The 26,120-nt window shown below is 51.8% G+C and overlaps 7 protein-coding genes and 2 non-coding genes across 9 annotated transcripts; 3 read left to right on the top strand and 6 right to left on the bottom strand.

Moving 5' to 3' along the window:
• Positions 1 to 64: 64 nt before the first annotated feature.
• SMAC4_06010 (uncharacterized protein) lies at positions 65 to 1,615 on the bottom strand. Its single transcript, XM_003351083.2, has 4 exons — positions 1,368 to 1,615; positions 1,132 to 1,294; positions 392 to 1,055; positions 65 to 295 (listed from the first exon to the last, which is right to left on the bottom strand). Exons 1-4 carry the CDS (start codon positions 1,568 to 1,570, stop codon positions 174 to 176), a joined length of 1,152 nt encoding a protein of 383 aa, XP_003351131.1. The 5' UTR covers positions 1,571 to 1,615; the 3' UTR covers positions 65 to 173.
• A 2,681-nt stretch (positions 1,616 to 4,296) lies between these two features.
• Positions 4,297 to 5,307, bottom strand: SMAC4_06011 (uncharacterized protein; the record flags this gene model as incomplete). The annotated part of the gene is made up of 2 exons (XM_003351084.2): positions 4,297 to 5,073; positions 5,154 to 5,307. 2 exons carry the CDS (start codon positions 5,305 to 5,307, stop codon positions 4,409 to 4,411), a joined length of 819 nt encoding a protein of 272 aa, XP_003351132.1. The 3' UTR covers positions 4,297 to 4,408.
• Positions 5,308 to 5,705: 398 nt separating this feature from the next.
• On the bottom strand, positions 5,706 to 10,567 carry SMAC4_06012 (uncharacterized protein). Its single transcript, XM_024655322.2, has 8 exons — positions 10,069 to 10,567; positions 9,810 to 9,997; positions 9,685 to 9,739; positions 8,597 to 9,625; positions 8,388 to 8,543; positions 7,763 to 8,342; positions 7,529 to 7,704; positions 5,706 to 7,470 (listed from the first exon to the last, which is right to left on the bottom strand). The coding sequence occupies exons 1-8, from the start codon at positions 10,231 to 10,233 to the stop codon at positions 5,944 to 5,946; spliced, it is 3,876 nt and encodes a 1,291-aa protein (XP_024511223.1). The 5' UTR covers positions 10,234 to 10,567; the 3' UTR covers positions 5,706 to 5,943.
• A 207-nt stretch (positions 10,568 to 10,774) lies between these two features.
• Positions 10,775 to 14,351, top strand: SMAC4_06013 (uncharacterized protein). The gene is made up of 5 exons (XM_066090377.1): positions 10,775 to 11,362; positions 11,696 to 11,719; positions 11,808 to 12,749; positions 12,819 to 13,537; positions 13,625 to 14,351. Exons 1-5 carry the CDS (start codon positions 11,273 to 11,275, stop codon positions 14,199 to 14,201), a joined length of 2,352 nt encoding a protein of 783 aa, XP_065945560.1. The 5' UTR covers positions 10,775 to 11,272; the 3' UTR covers positions 14,202 to 14,351.
• Positions 14,352 to 14,539: 188 nt separating this feature from the next.
• On the bottom strand, positions 14,540 to 15,265 carry SMAC4_06014 (uncharacterized protein; the record flags this gene model as incomplete). Its single annotated transcript, XM_024655323.2, has 2 exons — positions 15,119 to 15,265; positions 14,540 to 15,040 (listed from the first exon to the last, which is right to left on the bottom strand). The coding sequence occupies exons 1-2, from the start codon at positions 15,125 to 15,127 to the stop codon at positions 14,540 to 14,542; spliced, it is 510 nt and encodes a 169-aa protein (XP_024511224.2). The 5' UTR covers positions 15,128 to 15,265.
• Positions 15,266 to 15,503: 238 nt separating this feature from the next.
• SMAC4_06015 (uncharacterized protein) lies at positions 15,504 to 17,305 on the top strand. The gene is made up of 2 exons (XM_003351088.2): positions 15,504 to 16,091; positions 16,180 to 17,305. The coding sequence occupies exons 1-2, from the start codon at positions 15,782 to 15,784 to the stop codon at positions 16,968 to 16,970; spliced, it is 1,101 nt and encodes a 366-aa protein (XP_003351136.1). The 5' UTR covers positions 15,504 to 15,781; the 3' UTR covers positions 16,971 to 17,305.
• A 586-nt stretch (positions 17,306 to 17,891) lies between these two features.
• Positions 17,892 to 17,983, top strand: SMAC4_13039. The gene is made up of 2 exons: positions 17,892 to 17,928; positions 17,949 to 17,983. It is a non-coding gene; the product is annotated as a tRNA-His (tRNA).
• Positions 17,984 to 18,542: 559 nt separating this feature from the next.
• Positions 18,543 to 19,334, bottom strand: SMAC4_12078 (uncharacterized protein; the record flags this gene model as incomplete). The annotated part of the gene is made up of 1 exon (XM_003351089.1): positions 18,543 to 19,334. The coding sequence occupies one exon, from the start codon at positions 19,332 to 19,334 to the stop codon at positions 18,543 to 18,545; it is 792 nt and encodes a 263-aa protein (XP_003351137.1).
• A 3,930-nt stretch (positions 19,335 to 23,264) lies between these two features.
• On the bottom strand, positions 23,265 to 23,356 carry SMAC4_13038. Its single transcript has 2 exons — positions 23,321 to 23,356; positions 23,265 to 23,299 (listed from the first exon to the last, which is right to left on the bottom strand). It is a non-coding gene; the product is annotated as a tRNA-Glu (tRNA).
• Positions 23,357 to 26,120: the final 2,764 nt, after the last annotated feature.

The following is a 26,120-nucleotide window of genomic DNA, read 5'->3' as shown; positions in this document are numbered from 1 at the left end:
ATCGTATACTTGTATCAAACGGAGCCGTGCCCTGGGAGTAGTACTATAGGTAACAGGAACCGAGAATGTAGGGCTTTCTTGGCATAAATCGTTGGGTGTTAACTTCTCATCTTTTTGTCATCACCTTTTCATCGTCACTTGGCCCGCAACTAAACTTCCATCCCTCTTCGCACTCATTCATATATGTAACAAAATGGTCCATCCACCGTTGACACGAGTTCCTTCACCTTCTTGCTGGAAGTGAGCGCGCCAAACTCAACCGTCGTGTTCAGCGTTACCGGCGGGCTAGGGGGGTCTGTTTTCGCAAGTCAAAGTCAGCCACTGGACTCAAACAACCCTACCACCACATCTCATCCTCTTCAGGTCTCAACAACAATAAAACCAAACTTACTATTAAGCGGCGTCTCCGTCATCGAAGTCATCCCCCTCCTCGCCTCCTGATTCTCCTTATTCTGCCAAATCGTCCACATGCGATCAACCTGCGCATGATGCAACCAAAAGCTCGGATCGACGGGACTGGCGTACGCATCAAACATCATCATCCCCACCGTCGCGTGGCCCGCAAAATGCGTGCCGTTGGGACCCTGGAGCTCGTTATCCCAGCACTGGAGATCTGTACACGTCTCCAACAAATGCGCCACCACTGACGGCCGGCCCGCCAGCGCGCTGTACTCCAGACTCAAGTCGCGCTGCAGACAGCGCGGGTTGTACCCGAGCCCCTCGTCGGGGCCGGCGGGCAGGTTGGAGACTGGGCCGAGGTTGATGGTCCATGTGGACGCTTGAAAGGGGCCGGATGAGATGCAGCCGCCTCCAGTGGCGGGAGGGAGGTAGAGGTCCGGGAGACCGAGGGCCTTCCAGTGTAAAGGGCCGTGAGGGATGGAGGCGCCGTTGCCGCCGAGGGAGAAGGGCGAGCCGTCGAAGACGGTGGATTTGCGAGGGTCTTCCCACGAGATGGTCCAGTCCCAGTAGGGCAGGTAGCCGCGGTAGCCGCACTCTTCGCGGAGGGCTTTCTCGTAGAGCCAGATGAAGTAACGGTGGAAACCGAGGAAGCGGCCCTGCGTTTAGCACATGAGTGTCAGTGTCAATTACTTGACTGCGAAAAACTCGATCTGGAATTGACGGGAAACTTACCCCCAAGTGGATGTTAAGAGTCTCCGCGATATGAGCGCCGACGAAGTCGTCGTAGCGTGTCCGAGCCCCTGGGACTGCCTCTCTCGGAGTTTGAGCTGGCTTTCTGTGCAGACAATATACTGCATTGATGTAGTCAAGACGTTCGAGCTTGGAAAGCTTTCCCCTGTTACACAAGATGTCTGGTTAGTTTCACTGTCCATAACCTCGAGTGAGGCGAGATTCTGCTGGATACGCACCACTCCCTACGCTTGACGATATTTTTCGATGTACATCCCGTCTTGCGTGTCTTGATGGTCTCTTGTATGTACTTCTGATATGTTGCTTGGTGGCTGCGGATTCTCAGGGCAGCTGCTGCCTCGGGATCTGTAGTCGGGGGTGGTGAGTTGGGAGCGGCGGAGCTCAGGGCTGCCAGGGAGAGTATGATCGACGAGAACTTCATTTTAGTGTTTTCTGGTTGATTGAAGGGGAAGATGGGAGGTCATATCTCATCTTCTTCCATCGTGAGGTTGGGCTTCCCCCTTTTATATCATCTTGAAGGGAGCTGCGGTGAGAATTGCAAACCCATGACCTGGCAGACCAGCTCAGCAACATCCCGCCGGCATCAACTCCACATACCTATTATTGATGATGGATGCCTCTTGTTGGCTCGTTTTCGCATCTTGAACTCCAAGTCTTACGTACGATGCGATACTACGCAAATCCGATCTGAAGCTTGAACCCAAATCTGGACACTTTCTTTCTTTACTCGTACGACCTATAAAACTGGAAGTCTATGATGATTTATGGTCAGTATCCGGAATCATAGCTCGAGTGGGCCAATGACGATCTAGTGTGAGACATACATCACCAACCTAACTGCTTGTAGCCGGCATGACAAGGGTCGTTTTTGGGCCGAGCGGGAGGATATCGTTAGCTCAAGGTACTGGGATGCGACTTGGCGTGGCCGGGTCTTCGGAGTTGCGGCTCGGCGAATCCGGCGCCGTTCCCGTACGCCATTACGGGTTGTCGATGGCCCAGATAGTGGAACTTTCCCAAGGCATCGGTAATAATGTCACTCTGGAAGACACAAGCCGCACAGCCTACCCTGTCAGCACATCACGCCCTTTCTGTTCACATTCCAATGGAAAGCTGATCTACGTAGTCAAAAGTGAGATTTCAAGGTAGACGGCAATCATGAAGACAAGCCTCCGCACCGGCTCCCGATGGATGTTGCCAAGGTATACTACTGACCTGATCTCAAGTTCTAGGTAACATCTGGAGCCTGGGTCGGCGTCTCTAGACTTGCTCAATATCGCACTGTTGAGCCACCGAGTTAGTCTGCAGTCTGTGTTCATTGGCCATCCAGTAGTTGCCGAGGACTGTTGGGTTTGTCCCGTCATGCTTTTAGATGGTCGGCTACGACCTCAGAGTCGTATTTCCCCTACTACTTTTTAGCCCAGTCAGCCAGATATTCACTTCAAAATCCCCGGGCCGACACACCCTACTCGAGGGTGATGGGTGCCTTTTTGGCGGCGCCAAGGCTCTTTCCTCATCCCGTCACCCTCGAGTACCTAGAACCTTGCCCGCTTTGAGAGGAACGGAACTGCATCCGCACATGCGATACCGACGTCGCTAAGGACAATCACATCCTTTCTCTTTGAAATATACGAGGCAGCTCAAGCACAATTCCATGCATCGAAACGACCTTGATGCAGGAGCTCAGACTCGACTCCTACACTGCGCGCTTGTCAATTCGCCAGTATTGGCTGGAAGGTATGGGTGTGCCGCACAAAGCTGTATACCAAGCAAATAGTTTAACGCTCGGCTATAGATCAAGACCACCTCCCACACGGCTCGGAGATATTCTCAGAAGGTGAAGTCAGCAAAACGCCGAAGCCGGTCTGTGTCATTTTTTTCATGGTTCAGCATGCTGGGCTTATATTTGCAGGCTTGTCGTATGATTGTGTTGCCGTAACAGATTTCGGGAGGCGAGGCGCGTCATTACCTGAGCTGGACGTTGAAAGCAAAAGAGGTATTGAGGTCGGTTGAGTCCAGAATTGGAGCTTAAACAGCTAGGTGCATTTGGTCAACAACTCGCCCGAAAAGAAGGCTGAGAGACGCAGTTTGAGACCCAACACGGGAGGATTCTGACATCAGGTCAGCCCTAGGTTGACAGGGAATGGGAACACAAGTATACCACCATTGGCCAATAGCGGAGACGTACCACGGTTTGACTTCTCAGACTCAACGGTATTTCAACATGGAGGATTATCCCGGCGGCACTTCGCAGAGGCCATAGGGAATTCGGTACAACAGTGCCATTGGGGAAACGAGCTATCAGTAAGAGCCACATCTCACTGCACGTCGGGAGAGTGTTGGGATTGAAGAGGTGGTAGGGTAGCGGTCATGTTTTGTTGTTGCACATCGGTAATTTAGTTCCCGTCTCGACATTGTCGTTCGAACACCGATGGCTTGTTCGGCTGTAGTCGATTTTCGAGGCTTGAGTTTGTGAGCGCATGATGTTGAAGTTGTTCAGTCAAGATAATGAAAGTGGGGGACGGGAGGACGAGAAGAATGAATGAGAAGAGGTCGGAGTGAATTGTGGGTTGTGAAGGGACGTTGATACATCTTCCCGGTCGGTAAGGTACTTCCACCTCCCTTCAAATTCTGTTTCTTTCCCGACCTAGGTACCTACAGGTAGGTAGGTGTCATCTCCACTCGCTCTTTCCTCCTCAGACTCCTTTCTTGCACGGTTTGCACCATGAAAAAGTTTTACTCGTACCATGCATGGTAGCTCCTTCCTTGGAAGAATCCTCACATCATTTCCGACATCGGGTATCATCCTACTTCGTTTATCGCACTTTCCTAATCCTGCCGGAGGCAAAAAGCGTCAGTGTCTTGTTAAGAAAGAACAATGCACGATGGGTGCTGTCATCACAACGGTGCTGAGGTACATTTGGGAAGGAACAAACACCAAGCCGGGCCACTGGTCACACAAACAACGTTTCCCTTTATTGTGGCGCTATCTTGGCCTCTTTGTTGTTTCACTGGACGGTACCCGAGTGGATGAAATACCAAATATCTTTATTCTCCTGCACATCATCTTTTCTACGGAACGGTCCGCTCATTTGCGTAACGACGGACTTTGGGCAGACGAATCAAAACTCAAAACTCAAAAACTCAAACAGGACCGTCATCGAACTCAGTAGTGATTTTGACTACTTCCTATCGATAGACCGCTCTTAAACAGACTGGACAATGAATCCGGCTAACCTAACCTAACCTCTTACGCTCCTCTCTAAAACACATTAGGATTCCCCGCCTTCAAAAACCCTTGCAACGGCGTCGTCCCATTCCACGCCAACTTAACCGCCTGCGCAAACGCCTTGGCCACCAGATCCGCTCCCTCGGGGCTCGTATGCGTATGATCGCTCGGATACAGGCTATTCGTCTTGGTGCTGCCCAGCTTCAGATACATATTGGCCACGGCCTGATAGTGATCCACGAAGCTGGCCTTGCCCGTAGTGCTCGCAAGGTTCTTGGCCGCCTGGCTCGCATACCCGACGAACCGCACGGGGGTTCCGTATCCGCCGTAGACGCCGCCCTCCCAGAGGTTGTTGGGCGTCTGCGAGGAGAAGATGACGGAGGCGCCCTTGGCGATGAGCGCTTTGGCGGCCGTCTCGACGTAGTAGTTGAATGTGTAGACTTTTTCGCCGGTTTTGCCCGAGGTGCACACTTCGGAGCCGGTGCCTGGGCAGTCGGAGCGGCCGTTGTCGGAGGCCGAGTTGGGCGAGCCGCCGTCGTTGTGGCCAAACTCAATCACGACAATGTCGCCGGTTTTTACGAGATTGGTGAGCTCGGTGAAGCGGCCTTCATTGGTGTAGGAGCGGGCAGAGCGGCCGGAAATGGCCTTGTTGACGACGGTGATGCCGGTGAGGAGAGGGGGAAGGTATTCACCCCATCCTGTTGAGTTGGGGTTGTCAGTGTACTGGTGACTTTGTTGGGGAGAAGAAGGAAGAGGCTAATAAGGGTATCCAACTTACCCATGAGAAGTCCCCCGGTCTTGGCTGTGGTGCTGTCACCGGCAAGGTAGACAGTAGGCGTTGCTCGCTTATCGAGGTTTTCGATGTTCACGCCCCTCGCGTCGACACTCGCAACCACGAGGCCGGCGATCAATGTGGTGGAAGAGAACCGCATTGTGAAGGGAGAAGGATTGAACACACGATATGCTTGTCAGCGAAAAGAAAACATCTGAACGGCAGGGCAATCTTTTTTTTTAATCTTTATACAAATTTGTAGGCAAGTTCGGTTCCGAAGTTCCGGCACCAATTCAAGAAAGGTACCATTTCCGTTTTCTTTACCCCAGGAATACAACTCATGAACACACACATGTGAATTGACGGCGTCCTACCAAGAGATTTCATCAGTGGGTTGTTTCCGGCAAGGAAGTTGAGAACACCACAAACGCGCCCGAATGAGCGCCCAGATCATCCCCAAGAATGTGGGGAATCGGTTAAAAAGGGGCGGATGAAACAAAACTCCCGATTTCTCAGTGGTGGCATTATGCGATCGATCCGTTCGGAAGAATTGTCAAACGGGACAGTAGCATCAGAAGGGGGGAAGTCGATGTTACACAAATGCTGGAAACACCACGCGAAGTTCATCATTGTTTCAGTCCACGGACGATGATGTCCCGGGCGGAAACGCACCTGGAATTGTGGGCCTATGACGGACGACAAAAAGAATCCCGGCCTGGTAGAAACCGAAACTCTATTAATTCAGCTGTCGCGCTAAACAACAACGACTACCATACACGATCTTTTTGTCTATGCCTCACCCATCCAAAGACTGCCCCAAACACATCTCATAATACATCCCCCTCCTCTCCAACAGCTCCTCATGCGTCCCCGCCTCCGCAATCCGTCCATACGAAAACACAAAGATTCTATCGGCGCCCTTGATTGTCGACAGCCGATGAGCCACAGCCACCGTCGTCCGCTTTCCTTCATCTCCTTCGCCCTCGCCCTTAGCAGCAGCATCAAGCGCGGCCTGCACCACCCTCTCCGACTCCGTATCCAACGCACTCGTAGCTTCATCCAACAGCAATAATCTCGGTTTCCTAACCAGCGCCCGCGCAATAGCAATCCTTTGTCTCTGCCCGCCGGAGAACTGTAGGCCTTGTGATCCGCAGGGGGTAGCTAGTCCCTCGGGCAAGGAAGCAATGAAGGTGTCAATGTTAGCTTGGCGACAGGCATCAAGGATATCCTCATCCGATATGGCTGCATCATCAATCACGCCCATGGCAATGTTTTCTCTTATCGATCCTTGGTAGAGTACCGGCTCTTGCTGCACAAGTGCAATGTTGGCGCGGTAGCGGCCGAGGTGGATTTGTTGGTAATCGACGCCGTCAAAGAAGATGGTACCGCTGCTGGGATCGTAGAAGCGCTCGAGAAGAGAAATCAAACTTGTTTTGCCGCAGCCGGATGCACCGACGAAGGCGACGAACTGGCCTGGTGGGATGTTGACGGAAACCCCTTTGAGGACTCGGGCGTTGGGACGAAGAGGGTAGGAGAATTCGATAGCTTGGCAGTCTATGGAGACGGCGCCGTTGCTTCGCTTTTCGGCATCTGGTGGGTGGTCGTCCTTGTTTTCGGAGCGAACTAAATCCCTGAGCCGGAAGATGAAGTTTGCAGCATGTTGTGCCTTGGTGATGCTAGTGGTGTAAGTAAAGAATATTGCCGCTGCTTCGCCGGAGAAAATGATGGCGATGAATACTGTGTAGAACTGTGTGACCGTATACTCTCCGTATGATACCAACCGGCCGCCGTACCAGAAGCCCAGTGCCATCGACAGAAAGGAGATCGACTGGCTTAGGGCATACCAAAGCATTGTCCAAGTCAGACTCTTGACCGATGTCGCCGCGATAGAGCGCAAACTGCTCTCATATCTGCCAAGAATCTGCCGTTCCATAGCCAGCGACGATACGGTACGGATAGCCATGATAGCCTCAGACGCAATTCCAGTGCTGTCCGCAAACCTATCCGAAGTATCATCATCAAGCTTGATCTCCAAGCGGATTCTCAGGTACCCCGAAAAGACAAGCGGTGGCAGAGCACCGAAGACGAGGACGAGCCCAAGCTTCCACCCAATGACAATGGCAAGGATGCAACTGGAGAGCAAGTTAACGACCACAATCGCGATGACGCCAAGATTCATGGACAAAAGTTCGTGCAAACTCTCTGGTTCCTTGGATAAGTGGGAAACCAGAGCGCCTGGAGAGTTACCTGGCTTGTCGAAGAAGGTCATGTCCTGCCGAACTACGCAGTCAAAGATTGTGTATCGGTAGAAGCGGACCATTTGCTGGAGGGAAAAGTCAGTCTATATCATACACGACGATGGAATGACGAGGACAACAAACCTGAGCGGTAACGTTGCAGAACCAACCGAGAATTGCGTAGGCAACAAGATTGCCAAGAGCTATGACGAAGAACATGAGCGAAAAGAAGTTCCCTCGTTTAACCATCTCATCACCCTCAAGGGCGAAGGCATCCATGATCCGGGAGAAAACAATGGCGAGAGCGGGATATGTAGCACCTGTATTTATCTGTCAGTCATTGTGAGACGGACGAGAAGGTGGATTGGTGTATCTTACCTCCCGCAAGACAGCAAATGCCCACCCACCCCAAGGCCGGCCAAAGTACTTGTTGTTCTCGTATGATGATGAAAAGGCATCTCAAAAGGTTGATGTCGTCTTTCTTTGCAGTGCCTTCTTCCATGGCGCTCACATCAGGGACAGCCTCAACCACGTTTGACGGCGTGTTAGTTATCACAGCCCCTCCAACCTCAGCCTTGATATCTTTTGGAGGCTCGTCATCATCGTCGTGTTCCTGTCCGAGATCTTGTACGCGGACAAGATGTGAATAGGTGCCTCCTAGGGAGACAAGTTGATCATGGGTGCCCTGTTCAATGAGACGACCATTGGCCATGACCACAATGTTGTCAGCGTTTCGAATCGTGGAAAGTCTGTGGGCGATAACAATCATGGTTCTCCCGACGGCAACGTTGTTGAGTGCCTTTTGAACGATCTTCTCGGCGTTCGGATCAAGGGCACTTGTAGCTTCATCGAGCAAGAGAATGCGTGGGTCCGCAATGACACTCCTGGCAATGGCGAGCCTTTGCTTCTGGCCTCCTGACAACATGGAGCCTCTCTGGCCGATTTGTGTTTGATAGCCCTAACCAGGTTAGATGTGATCCGTAAGCAAGGTGATGTGGCATACCTCTGGTAGTTTCTCGATGAATTCATGAGCGTAAGCCGCACGGCACGCATCTTCAACGAGTCGCTGCTTCTCTTCGTCGCTTAGATCTGCCATGGGAGTTCCGGCCAGGCCGTTTACGACATTTTGGAAGACGGTTCCTTCAAGCATAACAGGTTCCTGTTTATTATGTTAGCAATAAGGTATACAAAAGACAACCCTGCAGTGCTTACCTGCTGAACAAGTCGGACGTTGGTTCGAAGCCACTGAAGATTGTACTCTTCGATATTCCGACCATCCAAGGTGACAGTGCCGCCCAAGGGAGAAAACCAACGTTCAAGCAGGCCAACTATGGTGCTTTTTCCGGATCCACTTGGCCCAACAATTGCTGTCGTCTTGTTTGCTGGAATTGTTAGGCTGAAGTTCTGCAACACTTTGATGTTTGGTCTGGACGGGTAAGCGAAAACGACATCATCGAGTTCGATGTCGCCTCGACATTCAGCTGGTTTGATGCCCTCTTCCGACAACGAGTCGATCTGTGACTCACGGTCGATGACCTGGAACAACTGGTGTGCGGCAGCGGCAGCCTTGGAGATGACAACTGACTGTGGAGCAATCTGGGTGAGGGCCTGAGCTGCGAGCAACACAGCAAAAATGACAGTGACAATCTGTCCCGGCTCTGACACCTCTCCCTCCTTATACATTCTGATACCCTGCCAGAAAGCAAGGCCATATCCAGCGTAAACGCAGAAGAATTCCACAGAGAATAAGACGGCATAATTCAGGCTCTTCCTGGCGCCGACCGCTTTGGCCTCATCAAGAATAGCTGCATATTTGCCAGACAGCTTGGGGAAAGCCCAGAAGGCATGAGCAGTCTTGACACTTGCAAACACCTCCTCGGCTAGCTTTGATCCTCGGGAGTTGATGGTCATGATCTCGTTTTCCTGCTTTGCGTCAATGCCCATACAGATACCGGTGACGATGACAATGACGGGCACGATGCAGATGGTGATAAGGGTCAACTTCCATTGTACCGCAAAAGCGACAACGAAAGCGGCGAAGAAGGTTGCAATGGCTTGAATGGCGAGGCCCAGTTTCTCTGATATTCCCGAGTTAACGAGGTTAGCGTTGGTAGTAACATGGCTGGAGATGGATCCGCCCTCGGGTAAGTCGAAGAAGGCAATCTCTTGACGGATGGTTTGCTTGAGGAAATCGATCCTCAGAGACCTTGTGATCTTGATGGCGTTGATCGATGCGAGGGTCTTGGGTGGTATGTAAGTCACTGATCAAGGTTAGAACACCAGATGCGAAGAAGACTTACGGTCCAAATGTATACAAAGACAAGCTTGGCTATGAAGAGATACACAAAGTATAGTCTGGAAGATTATCTCAGCATCCTGTTGGGCGCCACATGAAGTGTCAGACGGCAGCGGGGAGTTGACATACGTGTAGTCGTTGAGGCTGGAACGAAACTCTGCCGGGGTGATCTTGCCAATTATGAAATTGTTGAAGACAGTGACGAATTTGCCAAAGACAAGGTCCATCAACGGAAGGAGCACACCAGACGCTATCATGCAAGTTAAAGCTGCTGCATGTGTCCACCAACCGATACGATCTGTGTACCTGAAGATTCTCTGAAAGGTGGATGCGAGACGTTGTTGGTCAGCAGCCACTAGACATGTCTCGGCTTGGACGCATCACTCACAAAATAACTCTTGAGGCTCCCATCTTCACTATTTTCTGACACACAACCGGTCACATCTTCAGCCTGAGCAGCGCCGCCTTCGGGAATTGGTACGCTGGCAATGCCTGCTTTTCTGTCGTCGTTGGTGATGGACGTGCTGGAAGGTGATTCTTGGGCGACGGCCATCTTGGTGTGTGATGACGTATCGCGATGTGTCTCCTAACTGACATCCGCGTTTGTTCGATATGTCACACCTGAACACGACTGTGTCTGGTAGATTTATACTAGTTGTCGTCCCTTGGCACATTTTGGTGGGCGTTTGTAGCGAAAGCAGTGTGGGTAGGTCGCCAAGATACAATGAACAATTCACAGGGGAGAAGCAAAGCAACAGTTCAGGATCAAGCCGAGACGCTGGAAAGGCCAAGACTCAGGGTAGCTTCAGCCAATTGAATGGCATCCCGGGGACGAGAGCAGAGGATTCCGCACAATGGACGCCATATCATGACATCAAAAGGCCCCCTGCGTGTCTCGTTCGAGCATGCTGAACAGGACAGTGAATGGCCCTTCAGATTCAACACCCGTGTATAATTGTGTCTACCAAATCGGCAGCCAAGAAGGGGCGGTAACGACGATTGTAAAAGTACGGCGCCGCGGCGGGCAAGTGGATGTTGTTGAAGGTCCGAGTTGCAGTCTCGAAAGGACCGAAGTGTGTAGTTAAAGAAAAATGGGTCCATGTCCGCGGGCAGAGACGGAATCCGCGGGCCGCGGTGCCAAGACTCATTCCCATCCAACGTCCAAAGTCGAGACGACGGGAGTCAGGAGCTCCAGCACTCAACAGTCAGCAGTCGCAGCTCCCATTCTCACATTCTCACAGCCTCCAGCTCAGCGGCGCAGTCCTGTCAATTCAGCACAATACGAGGCTCCACATAGCAGTATAGCCTCAGAGCCACAGCAGTCCCGTTTAGAAGGGCATCTGTCACAATCGCTTCAGGTGCCTTTTTCATTGCTGATATTGTCCTCCTTCGACATTTGCATCAGGTCTCTTCCGTTGTCGTTTTGTTAAACAAGAGGTATCTTTGACCAGCATTAAATGTGAACATTTGATTCCTTGGCGACGCAAGCCCAGGCTACCTGAACTCCAGTTTGCCCTACCGATACGTAACAGACAACCACTACGACCGTCCCGGTCCTTTGGATCAGCACAAGGAACCATAAAACAACACACATGGACACAGAACGAGAGGCTAGTGGCGAGAGGGACGCGGCCGAGGGAAACACAGGTGGCCTCAGTCCAGGGGCAGGTCTAAAGAGAGCAGTAAGTTCTGTTCATTTTATCTCGATCTTTCCTAGGCTCCGCAAAGTCACGTCCCCTAATCCCCGTCAGTAAAACGGGCGCCGAAAACCCGGAAGTCTTGAATAGCGGGGCCCGATCTGGTCCGGGTCCGGCCTCACGGATCCCGGTGTGGTGCCCGCGGTGTCCGACCCGCACCCGCACCGGACCCGTATTCGCATTGGGCTCCCCAACTCGGGGTACTTGCGCAGAAACCCCTTACATGTCACCCCTTTAAGAGTTTCTACACAGCAATGCTACATCGAATGCATGAGTGCAACTTGAAAAGCGCCTCACTGACACACGCCGATTTTACAGTGCGATCAATGCCGGCTCCGTAAGGTAGGTAGGTCCAAGGCCATAGTACTCTCATCAAGTTCCAAAGGTCATGGCATTTCTAACCAAGCCCCTTTGCATCTTGACTACATAGATCCGTTGTGACAAAGAGTCGCCATGCTCAAATTGTAGGACAGCAAACCGGTCATGCAGTTCAAGCGGAGTAGGCCAGAAGCCCAAGGAACAACGGCAGCGAGTTCTCATCTCGGCGCAATATGAGCGCAAAATCGACCACTTCGGCACCCGGCTCACCGGCATCGAGAAGATGCTGCGTGAGCTGATGGTCATCTCACAGTCCCGAACCCCATCATCTGAATCGTCCTCTCACGCCGCCGGCACCCACAGCAATATCAATGCTTCTCCCGGAGCCAGCGAACCCCCCGTGGCCATCATCAGCGACATCGTCGGTGACCCAGACCGGGGCGAGATTCCCATCGACGATGACGACGACAACGACGATGAGATGGACTCGGCCTTTGAGGGCAACTCCTCCATGGCCGCCCAGACCGTCTTCGCCAGCGAGTTTCTCGAGAACGCCGTGACACGGGATACGTCGCTCAGCCCCAGCATGGAGTCGGCTCTGTCGTCCCTGCGGCAGATTGTCAGCATGCAGAACCGCAAGCGGACAAACCAGGACTCGAGGTTTCCTAACGCGAAGCCGATGCCTAGGGGAGGCATGCGTGAGCTGCCTATGCCTCCGAGCCCAGTGGTCGTCGGCATTCTTCGGGATATCAAGAACGAGCTACCAGAGACGTTCACGTTGATGTGCACCTTCATCGCGGTAGATGACTTCGTCGACTGTTGTCGCCGGGTATACTTCGCCACCGAAGATTACAGCTTGGCAACCTTCATCGTCGTCAATGCCGGTCTGTTCTACCTCTTCCAGGAGAAGGCCACGAGGGCGGACGAGGCTCATCAGGCCGAGAAGCTGCTCGAGTACCGCAACCTGTGCCGAGACAACCTCGAGACGGCTCTGATGGCACTACCTCTGTTCATGCCCGCAAGGAAGGAGAGTATCGAAGCATTGTTGTTAGCTGTAAGTATCTTCCCCCTTTCTCTTCAAAGAAGTGGCATAACATGGATTTGCTGACCCTAACCCACCCAGGCCTCCTACGCAGTCGAAGCCTCCCGCTTCACCCTCGCCTGGCAACTCAACTCTTCAGCAGTAATGATTTGTCAAACCCTCGGCTACCACCGCCTTCCCGCCACCTCTTCCTCGGGCGTCACCAGTGCAAACGACGACGTCTCCAACGACACCAAGTCCGCGCTCTTCTGGTTCGCCTACATGCTAGATAAGGGTCTCTCCCTCCGCTTCGGCCGCTCGTCCATGATCCAAGACTACGACATCGCCATCCCGAAACGCATGGGCCGGACCATCAACGTCGCCGACTTTTGGAAGGAGATGCTCAACCTGTGGATCGAGCACGCCGAGGTCATGGGGAAAGCCTACGAGCAGCTGTACTCCATCGCGGCCCTGTCACGACCGCCTGAGCAGCGCATTGAGAGCGCGCGCCAGCTGGTTGAGGCGATTAAAGGGATAGCCAGGGAAAATGATGAGCTGATCCGTCACGCGCGCGAGACGGGCAAGCTGGCTGATTCCGGAAAGAGGGACGGGTTCACGGTGACGCTCATGTTGCAGTCGGACGAGGTCACGTACTGGGCGTCGCTGTGTCTGATATACCGCGCCATTCCGGCCGCTCCGGGGTTCGGTAGCACCTTCAACCCGGAGTGTATCGAAGCGGCAAGGCGGGCGGTCGAGGTTCATTTGGAATGCATGCAGATTCCGGGGTTAAGCCATTTCACCAAGGTTGGGTATCTTCACTGGTAAGTCGTGTGCACACACACCCCCACGTGGTTTGATATCTGTATTGGGGGGTTCCGTCCCAACTCTAACACATCCAAAACCAATAGGACGATCCTTTACGCCCCATTCATCCCCTTTATTGTTCTCTTCTGCCATGTCATCGAGACATCTAACATGCAGGACCTGGACCGCATGGATCACTTCGTCGCCTCTCTCTCCACCGTCTGCAGCATCTCCGAGGCTATCGACAAGTTCAATCGCGTATGTCAAGTCCTCTGCCACGTCGCACGCCTGTACGTCGAGACCAAAGCACAGCAGCAACAAGACCAAGACATGATGCTAGTCGGTCATGATTTCGATATGTATCTCAGCCAGCTCGGGTTCATGCCCCAGCAGCTCCTTCATGATCAACAGCACCAGCAGCAACAGCATACAAACTCCGGCTCGAACCCAGCTCATCAGCAGCGACAACACCAACATGGTAACATGGCGGCACCAGGTGCTGCGGCCGCAGTCACACCTGGTGTCTTTGGTGCAGATATTCCCGCTGGTCTTATCGATGCCACGCAAACGGCGCAGCTCGGTAATTGGTTTTCTGGTCATCGACATATCATGAACTTGGTGGAGGAAGACTTGTCGGGCTTCGAACCGAGGATCTGGTCGACCATGACCGGGGGTCCTTGAGGTAGAAAACCGGTCGGTGATAAGAGGTGTTGCATCCTTTGTAAAACAATTTGGCGTTCCATTTCCACCCATCTCTTCTTGAACTTGGCGGACACTCTGCTCTTGTTTTGCGCGCTGGAGTTCGGCGGTATTTTCGGCAGATTCGACTCCATCGGAGGGATGGCGCAACAATTCGATCCTTCTGTAATAGCGAATGTGGCGTCCAAAGCTGATAAGACTTCCCTCGCAAAACCTGTTGATACTCCCTGTAGTTCTGTTGCTTCAATGCTGCTGTTGGTTTGCACGCGCGGTGCATTTCCCCTACTTCGGTAATTGATATCCTCCCATAAAAACCCCGCTCAGTCGGTCGGTTTGCTAGGATCGTAAACCTCGTATCCCTCGTCTTCGGTGTCGCTCTCAACCAGCTCGCTTCTCGGTGCCCTCTTGATCTCCGCCGCTGTATCATCCTTAGTCGATGGTGCTGGTGTAGTCACGGCCGCGGCCGGTTTATTTTCCCCGAAAGGAACAAAGGCACTCTTAAACCCCGATTTCTTAAACCCGCCCTTCTTGAAGCCACCACCCCCGGGAGCAGCAGCACCACCAGCCGCAGCTTCTCCAAGCTTGATGGAGATGACGCCCTCATTCTTTTGCTCTTGTCTCCTAGCGCGTGCGGCAGCTTGGGGGTCCCGCACCATCTGCTTCATGTCCTTAAGACGCTGCTTGTGGCTGTGGTCGTACGAGGAGAGGTGGGCTTCATAGTCGTTCATGCGGCTGTATCCTTTTTGACATAGCTGACAGTAGAATGATTGGAGGGCTTCGCGGGCGGAGGAGGTTTGAGCTGGTGGGAGAGTTTGGTGGCGCTGTTTGAGGGGGATGGTTAGCATGTCCAGGTTGCCGTCAAGGGCTGCGTGGGGAGCAGTGAACGGATGGATGCTTACTGGAGGCATTTTGGCGGTAGGTTGGATGATATCGGCGAAATGATATTTTGTAATTTGAGTTGAGCATACGGTTCTCAGGATAAAGTTTTCAGCGGTTCGATATCGTTGGGGCGGTGCAGTTGAGTATGGGTGCAAGAGAAAGTGAACATGTGTAAAGTCGAAGCTCGAAATGCAGTCGCGTCTGCGTGTGAGGTCACACCCAAAGACACAAAGAACTGCCGGCGGCACGAATCACAGTTCCTTCAATGCAACTTTGACGGACAGCAGGGAAACGTGGGGAAGGTGCCTCCACAGAATCCACCACACCGCTAATCCCCACCGGGCTTGGCTTAGCGGACACTGTGCTTGGCCGGCGATGGTCCGCTTGAGGACCCCAACGGCCGAGCCGGTGAGGACCCACCCTCGTCACTCAACAAATGCGCCAGTACGCACCTAAAGAACCCGAAACCTCCACCCATCTGTGACTTTCCAGGCCCTGCTTCCATGGTTCTTGACGACAAACCTGCCGGAGTCTCCTGAAGTCCCAATTCGTACCACAACAAACCTCGAAGACAGAAGAGACGAATTGGAGTCCAAACAAATTGCAAATCACGATCGAACAAGTAACGGTTGCGAGAGACTGGCGCAACCCGACGCTTTACAACCCAGTCCAGTCCATCCACCATGGATCCTCACAGCCTGGACCCTCGGGACCATCGACTGAGTCACAAAGCGTCGCAAGAGACCTTCATCTCGCTCGTACAACTCGACCCAGAGCCGATACTTGATTCTTACCAAGAAGACGGTCCCGACTTTGACCCAACAAGAGATGCCTCGCCCTCCTCGGACGACGCCGGCGAAGGCGGATCTCTAGCAGACTCGATACACTCTCTCAAGTCCTCCGGATCAGGAGGGACGGCCGGCGGCATTGGTCTACACAACACAACGACACCACTCGGCTTAAGCGGTAGCGGTCATGGAGCGATATACTACCGTAAGAGCCCATGCCCTTCTCAAAGCCTTGTTCTCCTCCCCACGCATATGTCTAGACTTTCCAACTAACCTCTCCCCTCCTCCTCTAGTAACCCGCATTCAACGCTACTCCTCCTACACCTTCTCCCTCTTCGCCTCGCTCCACCTCGCCACAACCTCCGTCATCCCCCTCCTGGCGCGCTCCGTCCCCGCCTCCGAATCTTACCTCCTCCTCGCGCGCGAGATCTACCAAACGCCCCTTTCCGAACCTCTACTCGTCGCCCTCCCCATCGTTGCCCACGTCGGCGCTGGTCTGTTGGCGCGCCTACTCCGCCGCCGCAAGAACCTGCGCAGGTATTACGGCGTCGGCTCCGATGAGAAAACACACGGTCTGATCGCCAAGCCCACGGCGCGCTTCCTGCGCTCCGGGTGGCCGCGCCTCAGCTGGATTGCGCTTTCGGGTTACGGTTTCACGGCGGTGGTGGCTGCGCACGCGTTCATGAACCGCGGGTTGCCGCTTGCTGTCGAAGGCGATTCCGCAAACATCGGCTTGGCGTACGTCGCGCACGGGTTTGTGCGACACCCCTGGACGTCGTGGGCTGCGTACGCGGCGCTGCTGGGAGTCGGATGCGGACACATGATCTGGGGGTGGGCGAAGTGGTTTGGTGTGTCGCAGGGCGCTGGGTGGAAGTTGGAGAGACACACGGGCGTTCCCGAAGTGGATAGGCAGGCGAGGAGGAAGAGGAGGAGGAGGTTTGTTTTGATTAATGCGGTGGCGGCGGCGGCGACGGCGCTGTGGGCTGCTGGTGGACTGGGGGTTGTCGCGAGGGGAGGGGAGACGCTTGGGTGGGTGGGAAAGGTTTATGATGGGTTGTATGACAAGGTGCCCTTTTTCGCATGATGGGATGGGATGAACTGAAGGGGGAAAAGAAGGGAAGTCTTTTATGGGGCCTGGGTTTCTGCAAAAGAGATGAGATGGATGGAATGAACAAGGTGCAGCGCATGCGCACCACGACAACGCAGGCACAACGCTCCCAGTCAGGGAAGATGAGCGACGGCGGTGCATCATCCACGGAAGACAAGACCGCTTTGTTTTGGGGGCGTTTTAGATCACATATAGTTTTTATGATTTGTAGATAGCATGCATGGCTGACGCTTAGATATACATACCAAGACATGAACATGATGACATACACATCAGTCCTTATAAGTTTGTTAGTGCGGCTCTCGTGACAGGGGGCTCTACAACTTCACAAAAAATCAACGGGATAACTACATTCAAAATGGAAAATGGAGAGAGTGTATGAAGTATGAAAAATGTAAGCGATTGATACAAACTTCTTGCATGGAATTTGGTGGAATATCGGCTGAGTTGCGATGAGTACGTTGTGAAGTCCCACGCCAACGAACTTTCCAGGACTGATGTGTACAATGTTGTATTACTTGTAGTGCTTGTGTCTAGCTACAGCATTCTGATGTCTTTCATCCGAACACCTTCCTTCTACTTCTTCCTTACGTACCCCTACAGTGTAAATCGAAAACCCTTCAATCACTTCAAACACTCGTTTTCACCACAACTAACTAATTTGACCCTAAGCCCTGACGTCGTAGAATTATTGGTAAATGAGATGGCAAGCAGATCATCAAATTTTGGTTCATTTTCCCGGAGCTTGAGCTTATCTTCAACCCGGTCAATCCAATCGTTCGCTCATCGCGCAAAAACAGATAATGTGTGTAACAAGTCAGGCTGCACAGCATAAACATATCAATTACCCACTTACATAACCTCTAGCTCGTCGGCCGTCTTACAACAAGAACAACAGGGATTGTAGTATAGTGGTCAGTACTTCTCGTTGTGGTCGTTTGACATACAACGGATCCGAGAGGACCCAGGTTCGATTCCTGGCAATCCCATCTTTTTACGCTTTTTACGTCTGTGTTTCTGTCTTTGTCACACATGGTGTTCTTTTACTTCGTCTTTATTTTTCCTTTTTGATTTTCCTTTTGATCTTCTTTTTCCTTGCTGTTCCTTCTTGCAGTTTTTGTAAACAAATGGAGGGTTCCCCCCGTATTATAGTTGAAGTTCTTGATCGGATGCACACACGTTGTACGGTTTGGATTTATTGCAAGGTACGTAACAAATGTTAACTCAGAATTTGTGATGTTGAATTGCCGCTCTATTATTGTATGTCTCGGATTCTTCTGAAGCCTGCTCATAATATCTGCAATGCTGAAAAAAGATGACGATATTTTGGTAGACAAACATCCGATAGAAATGAAAGAGAGGCCGAGAAAAGATCTGATAATACTAAAAAGTCCGGAAATCGTAAGAATATGATTTTTTTGAGATGAATAGAAGGAGGATGTTGGCCAACCATGGTAACTTTCAATCCAACAGAAGGTGTTCTGAGGTCCCTATTCCTCTATGGTCCCAAAAAAAAACCTTTCATATAAAAACCGCCAGCTCCTTTTCTCACATACCGAACCCAGGGTTGGGATAGTTTATGCTCAACCATCCTCCCGCACCGCCATAGCTTTGGGTTTCCGGACGACTGGTGAAGCAAGTGTTATGCCGTACGATATTACTCTCAGCGATCTGCATCACCCCCTTCCGTTTAACGCCGACACGCTGGAACGTCATCTGTGGCTCCATTGCCAGACTCAACGACGGATGGCCGGTGTAGTCAGGGCTATCAGGCGGTGGCGACGTCACAGCCACTGACAGATGTGACGGTAGTAGAGGCGGTGGTCCGTCAAGACGAAAAGGCGGGTTTTCTCCTGGCATTAGGGGTAAAGAGCAGGCTGGGGCGCTTTGCCTTCTCGAGAGCGCTATTTGGCCAGGTCGGAGAAAATGCAACACTCCTTGCGACGCTTCGGTCGAGATCTGAGCCGTTACAGGCGTAAATGGCTGTTGATATTGCTGCTCCAATAATTCATCAGGGCGCCAGGCAACATCTGTAAACATCGGTACGGAGGAAGTTGGTTGTTCGTCGATAGGTGACAAGATGTAGTGTGGTGGGTGCGCGGACTCCCCTGGGGAATAGCCCCCGGCCGAGTTCATGCTTATTCCCTGGGTGAAGGCACCTGCGCTGTCCAGTCCTGACCCTATTTGGGAAGACGAGAATGTTGTGATCGGGTCGTTGGGTTGGAACTGGAATTCCAGCTGTGAAGAAGGTGTCATGTTGAGAGGATCAGGAGATAGAGACGCGCCGGTCAGCGGGTGGTAACTTGATAAATCATCAGATGAATTCATTCGTGCTGCCATGCTCGAAGCCGATGTGTAAACTGTTTCCACTGGTGTTGTATTGAGATGGTCTCAATTCGTCACTATTGTCCTACAGCGCCTTAAGTGCTCGTCAAACGATGGCTTTTTAACGTATCTGGGGCTGTCAGTTACTAGATACGAAGTATCGACCAGAGCCTTGCGACACTTACGTCTTGCTACAATAGGGGCATATGACAGGCTGGGGTGCATATGCCCAGACAGCCAAACCTACAAAAGATAGGACGATGTTCTGCTTGCAAGGCAGAACTCGAATGCACACTATATAGGCAATGCCAACCTGTGACAGGGCACGGGAATCTCTCCGCTCCTATGTTATGGGCCCCCTTTTCGTGATTCTTCAGAGCTTGGTACTACTTCCATCAGCATTCAATATGGTACAGCCATTCTAACAACTGGATGGACTCACTGTCATGAAAACCTCCTGGCACGGCTCGCTCCTACACCTGAGAGGCGTTGGCGGTCAGTTGCGGTTGGCGGGCTGAACAAAGCTGCTTCGTGATTGGTCAATTGTGGTTCAATTCAGCAGCTGCACGTAAGTCGCTAGGGTAGTCTACAAGTAGTCAAGTACATTGTTGGCCTGTTAACTGCCCGTCTGGTCCAGTCGCGGGAAGGGCTGCCGATCTCCCCACACCTGCCCCCTCAAGACAATGGGGTTTAGCGGATTGCACCCAGGCACCTTCTCACGGGCAGTTCTCACCTTCAGGCTCACCTCAGCTGTCACCCTCTTGCCTCCGTTCAGCGTCCAACATCATGTCAATTGATCACCTTTCGGGTGAAAAATCCCTGGTGTTGACATAGTAGCTTGCCTGTGCTTGGAAACCGCTGAGAATCTTATTTTACATCACGGGGTCCCCTCACTTTGAAGCCCGCCCCCTGCCGAGCCTGGTTGGCCATGATCCCTCGCTCCTTCCCGTGCGGACACCGGGATCTCTGCACTTCGCCTTCGGTTTCGGTTCCGGGGACAGAGGCACCATGTCCGAACATTCTTCAGAAGCGAATTGAACGGCAGGCGGGACTCACTCGACGACTGGCAGTTTCGCTGCTGCCCCTGGGCACTTCCATTGTCAGCTTCTCAAGTTCATGGAGAGTGTTTTGAACCAAGACTCCTTGCCGAAAGATGGCACAACTCAATGATTCGACCCTGTACAGTACAACTGAGAGCTCGGGAATATGATCACATGAAGACTCTCGTGTGGCTCAAGAAGTGTCTAATTGAAATTTCTGTCAGGCTAGAGCCATTCAACAATCCTTGGTCGAAGATGCTGTAGTACACAGTATACACCTTTTTGATGAATTTGTGCCGTATGTAAAGTATAGCTTCGGAGCTCAGACCCTTCTTTTCCTCCTTTTCTGACACATTCTTCCATGAGAGGTATCAACGGCACCTAGGTATGACATCATGTCTCCCATGCTATGGGGCTCGATATGGGCTCGCTGCTCTGTCTCCAGCTATTGCTATTCGGGATTAGAGGTAATATCAATCCGCGGGGGTGGGATTTTGCTCCTGTCACACCTCTCACAACTAATAATCTTACGCAATTCGGGTTAGCCGTAGAACCGAATTGAGAAACTGAAGATATTAGAACTAGGTACCAATTGCACCATGCACACACGGACTATCGACCTGATAAGCACACCTCTGCCGGCGGTATCATCTCTGGAAGTGGAATGTCTATACCATAATGACACGCACACCAACTGGTACATTTCAAACACACGCCGTGTCGCTCCTGAGCAGCAGTGGGGGTACATTTGATCTTGCAACATATGTGCCGCAGGTACTCGGTACGTAGTCGGTTTTCGGGGTCCGCGATGGTTTCCAGACGCTGCCGTCTTTCACTGGCCTGACCAGAACCTTCGTGAACAGGCCCTAGCAGCGATCCTCCGATCCACTTACATGTCCAGCGATGGAGGGCACGTTCCACTGGGACGTCGGTTGTGCAACCGTGATCATGGTGCATCTAGCTTCCGCTGAGCCTCCTATGGCCTATAGCCGTGCGTTGTCGACCATGGGTCAAATCCTTCGAAGTTCATCCGACAAACCCAGCAGTCTCCCCTACCACGCTAACGTGATCTAATGAGGTATTTGGGAGTCCACCGCCGCTACTTCAGTCATAAGGAATGTCTAAGCAATCTTCAAGTGAAACCATTTACATCATCGGGCATAACGGACGGGGTTAAGGCCGATGTCTCGCGTTTCTTACTGTGCACCAAGCAGCTTCTTGGCCTCACCTGTCTAGTAATAAGACATCCATCACGCTGAGAATACTTTTAACAGTGAGCTGGTGAGTAGCTCCACCTCGAGATCAGTGCGAATCACCAGACCTTGCTATAAAGGAGCAAAGGGTCCAGCCTAGGCTAAGCTATCAACGTCCGACTAGTTCGTTCATTAGTTAAAGCTGACAGGTTATTATTAGACACCGACATAGAGCATGCCCATTTACCCATTCACGCCCATGAACAAAAGACCCCCAATACGGCACAATGCGAGTTATCCGACAGAAGTTTTGAGGAGAATCTGGAAGGTTCCCCGGGTGCATGGGAGGTGTGGTAAAGCTTGCTGGGCATCAAGTGACCCGCCACCGTCGACCGCTGTGCGGTATGTTCAAGCTATTTCAAATCAAATGAAAGCAGCGAGATCCTCCCGAGGTCAACGCACCAGTGCTGTTTGGGCACGCGAGACACAGCTGAGACAGCGTCCGGGGCGCCGCTATTCCGCGGACAGTTGCCGCTTGAGGCATGGGACTGCCACGTTGCGGGGGTCGCAAGTTATTGCCGTAAAGCAATACAGAGCCATAGTTCATCCAGGGACGTGGATTGCGAACTGTTCTTTTGGTCTGTTTAGCTGCTAGCAAGAGTTTCTGCAGTGAGCAGATCTCTGTCACGCACTATTTCGAGGGCTCTGCTATACGAGGAAGGTGCTAACATTACGCAGGCTTTCAGAAATGCATCTCACACAAAGACGTCTCAAGTTGCTGGCAAGTGTCATGTAAGCCCAATGACAGACACACATCACGTTTATGCTGGCTGGTTGATGTGCTCTCGAGGGATCAGGCTCTGACACATGGCCTATGACGCCGGTATCTTGTTACTAAGACATGAGCCTTTCCCCCGCTGCACGAAATCCTGCAGGCGACATTCTTTGCCCAATGGATGGCTGAGCTGCAGTTAGCCACGAAGCCTTCCTTAGAGGAGGATTCCGTGTCAACTCACGGGCGGCTAACCTCGAGGGCATGATCACGCACTGGATGCAAAAGGCTGAACCCCGAGTAACTACCAAGCTCGATTTAGATGGTGGTGTATTACGCCTTCGTTGGGGGCAACTGAAAGCGTGAAATCCACATCTCTCCGACTGGAACCACATCCAGCCAGAACATCGAGAACCGGATCTCGATCTGAGCCGACTACTCTATACTTTTAGGGCCCTCGCATTCGCTTCCCCCACGCTATGGACCAATAGTTTGAAACTATACTTGAGGCGCGACTCGTGGCTCCTCGAGTCTCACCAGGTTAACAACAGCAGAGTGTCAACAACGAATCACAACTAGAAGGTCAGGACTGCAAATCTGACAGGGATTGTAGTTGATCTCATTTTCAATAAAGACGGATCTGAGTAACAGCCAACTTCAAATGCGGTTGGCTTCAATAGAATGTACAATAGAATCGAACGGACGTTTAACAGTAACTTCCTAATTTGAGGAACATCGAGTCTGATGCTCTCAGGGTCTCAGACCATAGGGGAATGCGGGAAAGTCCACCACAAAAAAAAAACTCGGGACTTGAGCGCGGCAGATAAGGAAAAGCGTATTGCATATTACATATACAGACAAGAAAAAAGAAAAGCAAGAATGGGAATAATGCCTTTTTGCCAAAACCAATGAAGAAAAAGCTATAAAAAAGATATCGTAACTCGGATACCGGGAGTCGAACCCGGGGCTGTTGAGAGAGCAGTCACTTCTGAGAAGTGAGAGTCAACGATGTTACCGCTACACCATACCCGATGGAGGATGGTTCCGATGATTGGATGATTGTGGATCTCGGAGCTAGCTCCTAAGAATAGGTCCAAGACGGCTCCTGGAAGACAAATACGGTCGCATCCAACAGGGCACGTGAACAGAGGTTGAACACTCGGTGGTTTTCGGCTTAGCACAAGATGTTATGCATGGAGAAATATTTTATTATTCATTCAAAACCTCAAAGACTTTGCTCTATATGAGTAATCAGCTGTACTAATTCATTAAGGGTTCACCAGGTTGAGCGCTACGCACATCAGAAACATCTGTTTGCCGTCCAAAAGCGGCTCTTTCCATGGAACCCGCAAGTCTTTGGCAAACTCAAGGTAAGTCCATTAACGTGACTTCGAGGCGCCCAGGTGACTTTCCAATACTATACGCGTCGCTAGAAAACAACCGTTCGTCTAAAATAAGCCCGCCAATCCACGGAATTCGATCCATGAGCTTCGAGAGTCTTCGAGAGGGAGATCAATTGCGCCGTGGGAGGTGAAGAGACTTCCGCCTTTTCTCTCCTTTTTTGGAAGGAGCGAAGGATGATGTGGGAAATATATTCTCTGCTCCTTCCATCAGACGCAAAATGCCGTGATTCAACATGTCGGATCAAGGCAGGAACGAATATCTATGCATCAATGGAAGAAAGAATGCGAGGAAGGTGCAATAGGGCAAGAAGAAGAATGAGGGAGAAGCGACCGAACCGAAGAGAAGAAATTTGGGTCAAACTGTCACACTCTATCAACTCTGTCGACTCTTTGCCTTTCCCAACTTCGACCTTCTCACTATCACCACTGCCACCCCCACAACGAAAACAGCGACGTTCATTGCATTGCTAGATACGGCCGCATCCCCATTTAATTCATCAGCTGATTTCTACCCCTTCAAGTATAGTTTCGGTCGATTGACTCTGAGAGAACGCCGGCGAGAGCGGCATCCCACCGACGGCTCGAAAGCGGTGGCGCGGCCACTCTCTCGTTGCGAACCAGCATGACGGTGGTCCATTGCAGATTCACCAATCCAACCTCTAGCATATCAACAGAGTCATTGCAAGGGCCTGTTGCTTGCCCGTTAGACCATTTGAACACTTCAGCTTCAACTTCCGTCCCGACTCAAACCCCAATGGCAGTGAAACTGCCAAGATGCTGCTTGTCCGCCCTTTTACGACAATAACGCGCAATATGCGACAACTGGCATAAGAGATCTGATGGAATTTGCCCGAGTTTTCGTCATCGGTACTCGCACAAGAAGATTTTCCGTCGGCTGTTAGATGATGGGCCGTACACATACGCATGATCCATTCCATCAAGGGTTGCTGGTTCCGTACATCGAGATCCTCAACGCGGGGAGTGATGTGGGCCGTTAATGCCCTAAAGGTGGAAACACGGGGCGAGTGTCCTGTCTTCGTATCAGGCCGAAGGGAAGGACGTCGACGACGCTATCATCACGAAAGATGCCCTCGATGGGGCAGTTAGTGTCCGTTCCCATGAGGAGAACAACTTTGATGGTACGTATGCATCTTGTCGGTGTCGAGATCATAACTTGCTGACCTATGTTTGCTGACGAAGTCACTAGGGGGTCATTCGTTTATCATGCTCGACAACATTTGATATTGATGCTAGTCTTTCGTCACTTCTTCGACTCTGATGTTTGGAGTGCCCTTGTTGTTATAGGTAGGCCGCTCACCCGGAGCACCCGGCTCCTAAAGGAGGTGTTTGCGGAGCCTGAACTTTTCCACCACAGCCACCGCTTTTCCACGTCAACGCGGGTTCTCAGCTATTTGCTGACGCGTCTTTCATGATGTTTCAGTTCTTCATGTGGAACCCTTGGATCCGCGTAGCTTCTAGAGCAGAAGGAACTTCCGTGAATATTGGCAATCCCTGCGGTCTGACTCGTCAACCATTCTACTACTCGGAGTTTTCTTTCAAATTCCCACCGTCGTTGCTGTTCCCACTTCCCTACCCCAGTCGTCAACAAAGGGGGTAGAATTCCAGACTGAGTGGCGGCAACGAAACGCTCATCTTTTTGGCGACCGACTCGACAGCAGTTTGCAATCTTTGCCTGTCAACTGGATACACGACAACTTCCTCAAGCAGAAACACATTTTCCCCTCCATTTGACTACGACTCTTGGCGTCGCACTCGAAGACATAGCGATCAAGGTTGAATATGACCGGGCATCAAGGTAAGCACCTAATTGTGAGTCTCCCACCCCATTCACATCTGCATCCGCCTCGGCTCCTCTCAATGATATGTAATTCCGTGCTTGTAACTGGCGCATAAGCTGATACAACCCAACGCGGCTCTTAGTTCCTTCCCTGAATTTTTTCGTCAGCGTGTTGTTGCAGGTCCCTTCGCGGGCAGAAGTCATGAACCAGGTTTATCTCCTCCTCTTGGCGGTAGTGTCGCAACAAAGTGTTGCACCAGACGGGCTTGCCAAGAGCTGTATCTTCTTTTGGCCTTCCTGATGCGGTAGGCACTTGACTTGAGAAATCTGAGATAATGCAGTGCGGCACACAGACCTTGATTGAATGGATTGGGAACTCTCTCTTTTCATGTGCCTCGAAACCGGTTGTTCAGAAGGGAAACATAACAGAACCAGGGCAGACATCTGGGCTGGTCTTCGGAACTGTTCAGGAAGGGGGTCATGGGCAGGACCCCATCTTAGACGTGAAGCTTAGCTCTCGGTACTTCACACCCCTGTACTGATATGGGTTAGAGGTAACGTACGCATTCCTTTCGTTTCCACCGCCTCTCCTCCC

This window comes from Sordaria macrospora, chromosome 1 (genome assembly GCF_033870435.1).
Source record: "Sordaria macrospora chromosome 1, complete sequence".
Classification (NCBI taxonomy): Eukaryota; Fungi; Ascomycota; class Sordariomycetes; order Sordariales; family Sordariaceae; genus Sordaria; species Sordaria macrospora.
Note: the sequence above shows the minus strand (reverse complement) of the source record. Positions and strands in the feature narration are given on the sequence as shown.